This window comes from Trachurus japonicus, chromosome 3 (assembly GCF_045865225.1).
Source record: "Trachurus japonicus isolate A0001 chromosome 3, Traja_1.0".
In the NCBI taxonomy this organism is placed as follows: domain Eukaryota; kingdom Metazoa; phylum Chordata; class Actinopteri; order Carangiformes; family Carangidae; genus Trachurus; species Trachurus japonicus.
This window is the reverse complement of record NC_140909.1, coordinates 12,788,156-12,796,759: the sequence shown is the minus strand read 5'-3', so window position 1 is coordinate 12,796,759 and position 8,604 is coordinate 12,788,156. Positions and strand designations below refer to the sequence as shown.

The 8,604-nt window shown below is 40.6% G+C and overlaps 2 protein-coding genes across 2 annotated transcripts; both read right to left on the bottom strand.

The window, feature by feature from the left end:
• Positions 1-1,300: 1,300 nt before the first annotated feature.
• Positions 1,301-3,941, bottom strand: cyba (cytochrome b-245, alpha polypeptide). The gene is made up of 6 exons (XM_085762560.1): positions 3,784-3,941; positions 3,333-3,402; positions 2,556-2,630; positions 2,373-2,456; positions 2,155-2,236; positions 1,301-1,768 (listed from the first exon to the last, which is right to left on the bottom strand). Exons 1-6 carry the CDS (start codon positions 3,839-3,841, stop codon positions 1,583-1,585), a joined length of 555 nt encoding a protein of 184 aa, XP_085618686.1. The 5' UTR covers positions 3,842-3,941; the 3' UTR covers positions 1,301-1,582.
• Positions 3,942-4,449: 508 nt separating this feature from the next.
• On the bottom strand, positions 4,450-8,538 carry mvda (mevalonate (diphospho) decarboxylase a). The gene is made up of 10 exons (XM_085762559.1): positions 8,314-8,538; positions 8,050-8,120; positions 7,573-7,687; positions 7,320-7,466; positions 6,848-7,047; positions 6,554-6,628; positions 6,177-6,395; positions 5,518-5,633; positions 5,275-5,383; positions 4,450-5,012 (listed from the first exon to the last, which is right to left on the bottom strand). Exons 1-10 carry the CDS (start codon positions 8,387-8,389, stop codon positions 4,932-4,934), a joined length of 1,209 nt encoding a protein of 402 aa, XP_085618685.1. The 5' UTR covers positions 8,390-8,538; the 3' UTR covers positions 4,450-4,931.
• Between the last annotated feature and the right edge of the window lie 66 nt (positions 8,539-8,604).

The window sequence follows — 8,604 nt, the reverse complement described above, 5'->3', positions numbered from 1 at the left end:
AAACTTGTCTGACAACTACAGCAGCTATGCCAGATGTTTTAATTGTAAATTCCTTCAATTGTAAATCAACAATGGATAGCAGTGTGACAGATTATGTCACAATGACAAGCAGAATCTGAAGACTGAAGATGAGAAGGGGAAATTCTGGTGTATTGAAATCCTGTATGTTTGCGAAAGGGGGAAGTTGCAAATATCATTACCTAAAATACATTTCCAATGGAAACTTGTACAACGAAATGCATGAAAGTAAAAACTTTAGACTGTCATGATTCAGTGGGTACAATTGGTTTATTTACAAGACATTAAAAGTACATAAACTTGACCTGATACTGCCAAAAAGGAAATATGTCAATTTATTGCTACAGTAACAAACAGCAAAGTGTTGTCCTGCAGTGCTATGACCAGTTGACACAAATACACAAGGGTTAAAGGGATAGTTCAACATTTTGGCAAATTGGCCCATTGCCATAATCGCTATAGTCATAGCAGTAGGTTCGTTACCTTTAATTGTCGGTGTAAGCTATTTTTAGAACGGCGGAGCGAAGCGGCAGGCTGCTCAGGGCTATGCTATGGACGCTAAGGGAATTTCTTGGTTTCCCTCATCAAACTCATCAAATACACAACCCAACAACTCAAAAACGCTGTTGTGGACAAGTTGTGAGCTGCACATTCACCACGCTATGAGACAATAACGGAACGTTACGAGACGGAGCTGTTTTAGAGGTAAATTCATGCAAAACCGCTGATGCGCGTTGCGTTCAGGGACAGTTTTTCAGCAAGCAGACTCTGTATTTACCCTGTATTTACCTCGAAAAAGGCTCAGTTTCGTAACGTTCCATTATTATCTCATAGCGTGGTGAATGTGCAGGTCACAACTTGTCCATGAGAGCGTTTTGGAGTTTTGGGATTTTGTATTTGATGAGTTTGATGAGGGAAACCAAGAAATTCCCTTAGCGTCCATAGCATAGCCCTGAGCAGCTCACGGCTCTGCTCCGCCGTTCTAAAAATAGCTTACACCGACAAATAAAGTTAACGAACCTACTGCTATGACTATATCGCGATTATGGCAATGGGCCAATTTGCCAAAATGTTGAACTATCCCTTTAAGAACAGATTGGGATATACTGTTTACAGTATACAATATATAGTGAGAGCTATGCATGGCCGCATAATACAGCGGATGCAACAAAGTTTGAAATATTTAATGGTTCGGGCAGAAAACAAATATTATTGCAGAAGTTAAAATACAACATAACGTCCTTTGACTTGTCAATATTTATACATGTTTGCCACTTAGCAGCTATAGCATTACTGTAATGTTTGTCTCCTGTGGCATGATTTTGTTCAAAAGTAAAACACAGTATTCATTTGAACCCATCCTTCTCTGAATTCCCCGATTGTGCTGAGACTCATTTTTTTGTCTGTATTCAAGATACTTCTCTGCAGATTGAGGTACAAAGGCACAGACTAAATGTGTTTAGTCCAACCATCTTCACTAGACTGCAGAAAACTATTCATCCAGAGTCACTGATGTCCTCCTGTGACTGGTTACAGAGATACAGAGGATGGGGCATTGGACTGGTTACTCATCAGTCACCTTCATGGGGTTGTCATATGCCGCTCCCTCCAGGTCTTCCGCCCGTTTCCTGCGCATCTCTGGAGGAGGTCTTGGCGGTGGGTTCTGAGGAGGTTTCTTCATGCTATCTAATGGCTTTCGGACCTCCTTACGTGGAAGAATGGGCTCCCAGTGTTCGCCACGGATAGCTGCCTATAAAAGTCAAAAGGTGACAAGGAAGTTAAATCTCAGCCTGTTCGACTGTTTAATATAGGCTACCAACAACAATAACTGGAGGTTGAGTAACCGTGGCTCTTTTCCCGTACACTCACAGCTGTGTGTATGATTATGATAAGATAAGTTTGTTGCCTAGAAATCTTTACAACTTTGGTTTCTACACTGATGAAGTCACACCCCTGACCGTCAGCTTTCATAACAGCAGGGCCATGTCTCAACAGAGGTGAATATCATGAAACAATCTCTTCCTTGTTAGCATTTCCTCGTTACTGGCCGCTTCCTGTCACAGCTAACCACTTCACCTATGACAACATTTAACCTGCTATACTCTGAAGAACAACGTGATTATTCTACCAACTCACCGCAAGGTAGATGAGGCTGGCGATACCGAGGCATACACACCCAAGGACAGTAGCGAGCATAAAGCCTCCAGGTACACAGATTCTAAAAAAAACAAAAGAAAGAAACATTTGAGGACAAAAGAAGTAACGACAAGTCATTAGTCTGTTCTTGGAGAGACTGACGGCCAATGAGAGGAATGCTGTTTAGCAAAGGAAAGTGTCTGAGGCAGTGAACTCACGCAGCGTGCAAAAATGCTCTGACATAGTAGTTCCTTGTCAATGGCCCAAACGCTTTGACAACCACAGTGAAGCAGTACTGGCCCCTGAGGGAAAACACAACACAATAGTGAGCAACACGATCATACGTCACTCATAAGTCAATTATATGTTGCAAAAACGTTTAATGATAAAACACCACTCACGTTCTCGCCACACTTGTTCCCTTGGCCCTTTTGCTTCTGGGATACTCAAGCAGACACACAAACACCCCAGCAGCACTGGTTATCTGTCAAGGATGTTTCATCTTACATGGTTCACTATATCAAGTAATAATCGATGGGATGTCGACATAAAATTAAATGAACATCAGTGGGCCTGAAGTAGGTCAGCAGGTGTAGGACAAATGGATGAATGGACTGATTGTTTCTGATATAAAGGAGAATGTAGAACATGGTAAGAATTCAAGGGAAAAAACTACTGCAGCCATGTCGTATTTCCCTCATTGTAAAAATATCTAAAAGGAGAAAGACTGGTTTGAGACATTATGTAGGTTCAAGCCTTATTACACAATACACACAAATAAAATGCTAGATTAAAACAACAAGGCAACACATCCTTGTTCTCAGCCTATTGCGTTCATACTGTATGTGTAAACACTGCCGGTTTACGCCCACAAGTATTTCAGCAGATACCATTGCCACCATCTCTACCTTTTTTTTTTTTTTTAGCATCTTCCACTATAAACAAAAAGATTGTGATTTATGAATTCTCACACAGCATGGTTGCCTATTTTGCTAAAAGTCTAATCGTCAAATCAAAGCTTAATAAAAGCTACAACTTATAAAGCTGCAGTTTTCCCTGCACAGACCTCAGTTAGGATACAGAAGTCAGTCACAAAATGTAAACTGAATATCTTGACAAAGAGAGATTGTAAATCGGTCATCTTAACTATTTTGGTATATGCAAAGCATAAAGGATACACAGCATAAGCAGCAAACTGCCAGCCCCTGAACTGTCCAGCCACCCCCACAATGCCTCCAGTGAGGAGAACTGAAAGAAGGAAACAGGAAGATAAAAATGAAAAATTCGAGACAATACACCTTTTATGACTCTTCACCAGGAAACAAGACCATTTCAAACATGTTATTTCCTTGACTCTGAAATAAAGTTTTATTTCTTAGTAAAAGTGGGCTGAATTGACAGAGTGCAATTATTTTTGAGCTACAGAACAATATGTTACATTTACAGGTAGTATATCAAAAATGGCAGGTCAAAACATAATTTAAAATGAACTAATTTTAGATAAGTGATTTTTTTTTTTTATGAAACTCAATAATGAGCAATTTCTACAACTTTAGACCAATGAGCTATTTCTACAACTTTAGACCAATGAGCTATTTCTACAACTTTAGACCAAGTTTTCATACTCACTGAGTCCAGAAGCCAGAGCCTGCTCGTTGGCCCACATGGCCCACTCTATTTTACCCATCGCGTTCACCTGTTCAACTCCACCGCGGACAACTGACACTCCCCACGGAGATACACACACCTCTGACCGTTTCTAGGAGGAAGGAACTGAATTTATGAGATTTGAGGTATGTAGACGTGCGCTGCTGCAGGGGGCGGGGCTTATGGTGGCCGCGCCCACCTCACAGAGTCATGTTCTGAAAAGTGACGTGACATGAACTCAAACCAACCACAAACACTTGAATTACGAGCCAAACAACCAGTGAATGACATGTCAGTTTTACTGCTTCCAGTCTGTATCCTTTTGTAGGTAACTCATTAGTAATGTATCAAACCAGGAAATGCAACACCTGATTAGTGATTGTAGTTGGCTGGGAAACTAAAATTGTAAATTGGATATGACTGCTATATAATTTGTCATTTGCTCTGCCACTGAGAAAAGAAACATACATTAAACTGAAATGGAGAAAATTATATTATTATTACTTACTTATATATGTATATGTCAAATGGAGCACTGTTACAGTCTAATTTCCCACAGGAGATAAATGAAGTATTTCTAAATCTGAAATATAATCTACAAAGTTAAAACTATTTAAATGTCTGTTCAAAAAACAAGTAACAACCTCGTTTATATTGACTAAAATATACTTTATTCAGTTTTACAGAAAAAATTATCACTTGTTGGTACAGTACAATTTTCACAAAATTAAATGAAAACCAATTAAAGCGACAATTTGATGTGAAATAACCTCCTTAGACATATGGAAGAGGTGAAAGTGCATTATTGCCAACCCATATCTACCAGCACAGACTCAAGTCTGTAAGCAAAACACACTCATCAACTCAACAGCAGAAACTGCCTCCAGATGCTGAAAACCTCTGGAGAGCTATGCAAAAAAGAGAAGAGTGTGATGTGAAGAGAGACAGATGCACTAGTCCAGTTTGAGATATGAAAGGGGGAATTACGCATAATGCCCCCCAAAAATATGCCTAGTGTTCTGTGATTTATAGAAACCTCTATACATATTTGAAAAGCGAATTTGTATCCTGCTGAATTCGCTTCGTTATTGCTTAGTGACACTTTTTTGTTTCGTTAGGGCTGCAGGGCATCATGCAGTTTTCTTAGGGAGACCATCGGATCCAAGCAGATGCTGAGTAGGATCCTCCACAACACAAGGGCCTGGTCCAGCCTTGAAAATAAAACACGAAAGGATTGTCAGTAGCTCATACTACAACAGACAGACTGCTCTCTATTTAATAAAAGATTAATATTGATAAAGAATAGTAAAATAGAGTTGATTGACTCTCTAATGTTGGGTCAGTAAAACACAGGAACTACTGCGTATCACAATACGTGCTACAATATTCAGCTGAAATAGTGCAACACAGTGTTATGTAAAGGCATATTTGGAGGAAGCGCAGACAAAAAGCTAAATTTGTGTCTGTGTTTACCTTGGTGCTAATAATGTAACTTAATCCGTTGAGCATGGGCTCGAGACCAATACTCTGCTTCAGGTCCTCAGAGAGAGAAGCACGGTTAACTGGAAGACCTTTAATGAACCTGCAGAGAGGGAAGACACACTCTTAATATATACAATAGAGTCGTATCATGTATAAAGTTTCTTTGCAGTGGACAATGCGGTAAAGCTTTAATTAGCTTTACTACATTACCCATCCAGTAGCTGTAAAACTCACTGTCCTCCGTTGGTATCTGAGGGAAAGACATGTTGAACCAACTGGACGAACTCAGGAACGTGCTGCTGCAGAGTGAAGATCACAGCATTGGGCCCTGCATCAAACGTGTAGGCTGCCTGGGAGGAAACAGATGGTGATTCTCAGATGAAGAGAGAGAGTTTTGTTTTTGAAGTTTGAAAACCACCCCACAAGTTTCACATCTTCATTACACCATCTCAGAAATTCAGCTGTGTGAACTGACACGTTATTTAGTCGCAGACCTAAGTAATAGTGGTAAGTCAGGAGGCTGCAGGTATACATGTATGACAAACCTTATTATAAGTCAGAGACACCACCACACATACTAGTATTTTCAGTTTGTATGTTTTAGCTCCATTAACTTCACATCATGTACAATATAACTGACATGACCAGCAACCATTTTGCAAGGTATTTCATAAGGCATTTTGAAAGGTTTACCACCCTTCAGAGAAGTCATGGTTCAGATTACACAGAACATCCCTTTACATTGAACTTAAACTTAATTCATTATACTACAATAATCATTATACTGTTTCTTTTTTTAAAGGTTAATAAACAGCTGTTTAAATGTCAAAGGAACAGCACAGTTATTTTCTGTGTTTTCTCAGGGATAGAGCAGGCACAATAGAGCTGCTCACCCTCGTCTCTCCGTAGTGCCTGTTGTAGCGATGCACCAGGCTGATGACCCGTTGGGACACACTACTGAGGTAGAAGATGGGAGGGTATGTGTCAAGGCAGGTGGCATGAAACTGGTTACTGTCCTTCATGGTTAGTTCAGCAAATGCAGTGAAGTTCTTTTTCTGCACCGCTTCAATCATCTGCTCCATCCGGCTCGGGACAACAGACTCAGCCCGGTGCTACACACACAGAGAAACACACAGAGAAACACACATACACACACACAGTCCCTTCTAGTGAGGATCAGTGTAAATGAAGTGTAAACCACCCTCTACAGTATTGGCATTGATGTTTGTACATTCAGTACTGCATGCTGTTGTTGGGTGAGACAAATTACCTTTAGGAGACAGCTTGTTTCTACACTGGTTTGCATTCCAGACGTGCTGCCTATCGGCTTCCTCTCTGCACTCGCCTGTGAGAAAGCACATCAAATTACATCTAATGTAACTCTGCTTTTCTCACTTAGAGTTCAAGCCAAGACACTCACTCTGTTACACAAGAAATTATCATTATTACAGCTAAAAAGTATGTGACTTTAACAATAAAGCATAAATGTACCAGTGCATCAGTGGCCCACAATCATTATGCTTTCATTGTCATTTCATTGTGTTGCACACAAATTCAGACTCACCACTAGTACGAGGATCCTGAGCTCAGGCCAGTGAGTCTCTGGCTCCACCTGCTGGGCTAGACTGTCCTTGCCATCATCTTTTTTTCCCATGATCCATTGCACAAACCCCCCATACATACTCCTGCATGCGCTGCCTGAGCCTTGTCGAGCAATCCCCGACAACTCCCCCTCGACACCAAACACCCGAGCCAGAGTGTAAACTGTAACAAAGGGACAATGGAGGGAGTAAGAACAGGACAGCCTGGTATAAAATGGAGACAGCATTGTACTTGTAGTTTTATAGTTAAATCTATAATAATATAATAGATTTGAAATTCTATGCTATATCCATATTGAAGAATTGGCAACATAATACACTTTCTACTATGTGTGCTTCTTGACATTATTCTATGCTGAAAAATAGCTTTTTTAGTAAAATTACTACTCCAGTAAAATGTTCATCCAAGCAGTGAAACAAAGCTCACACTCTCACCTAGGCAAGCGAATCCAGCAGCTGAGGATGCAAGTCCAGCAGCAGTGGGGAAGTTGTTAACCGAACAGATGTGGACTTTGTGAGACAAACCGGCTGATTCCAGACCAGGGTCTCCATCATTACGCCTCTTCCGTGCTAATCGTCGAACTGAATTCAGAACACAGAAAAATTACATTGGACCACACACTCTTCAAACTGTCATTTTGCATCCTTCCTGTGCTCTTTAAAAGGAAAACTAAAACACAGGACTCACTCTCTCTGAGACAGGACTGTAGCCTCGGCTGGGTTATGTCCTCCTCTTTGCCGTTGAGCCATATCCGATCCTCCTGAAATGATCTGCTTGCTGCAACTGACGTGGTAGTTTTCAGCTGAACATAAGGAATAAGAACAAAAACAACTTGTTAGCCATTTTATCACTAACATATTACTAAAGTAGCAAAAACCTTAATCTCTAGATATCAGCACATCGCCTGACAGCATTTACTGTATAACACCCATCGTCCAGGTGTAAATGAAAGAGAAGTATAATATTTTCTTTAATCAGAATTAAGTATTGATATGTGCCATTCCACCTCTTGCAATGTTTCAGCTACATTTTCTAAATGACACACCTGTTTCAGCAACCTTGTCACATTGATGACAGATGCTGCAATGCCAGTTCTGCTACAGTGTTCAAAGATATATCAACACACACACACAGTCATAAACATAGTCCATTTCGTCAGAATACCTGGTCTTGATGCAATGTGACACTCAAGGATGAGTTAATCGGTAGGATTAACTCTTCATTTCTCTTGCCCCCTGAAAAAGTAAGCAAAGTTTCATACACAGTCCATAACTGAGATATTAAGCAACATGAATATATTTGACACCTAATGCAGTTTTTAAGAGACTATACACGACACGAAACACGTGCATGTTCATTTACACAGGGTTTATAAAGGTGTAGTGCTGTGTCCTACACCTACAACTACACAGGGCTAAACATACTTACAGTATTTGATGACAGCTATGTTCACTGGCGCGGTGCATGTAACTACATTTGGCTTGTCCACGCTGTTCTCAGGCATAGCTGTGAATGTAAACCGACGTTTGTATCGATAAAACTTCACCTGACTAATCACAAATAAACTGCTGAAGCTTCTCTCGTGTTTAGCAGCTTCACGCTGTCGCTAACTCAACATTTACTGAAGCGCTTTGTGAGGTCTCTCCTCATTGGCTGGTGTGTAACACGTGGCTAACGCCGCCGCCAATCAGAGCCGAGCAGTTTTGACGAAACAGTCGA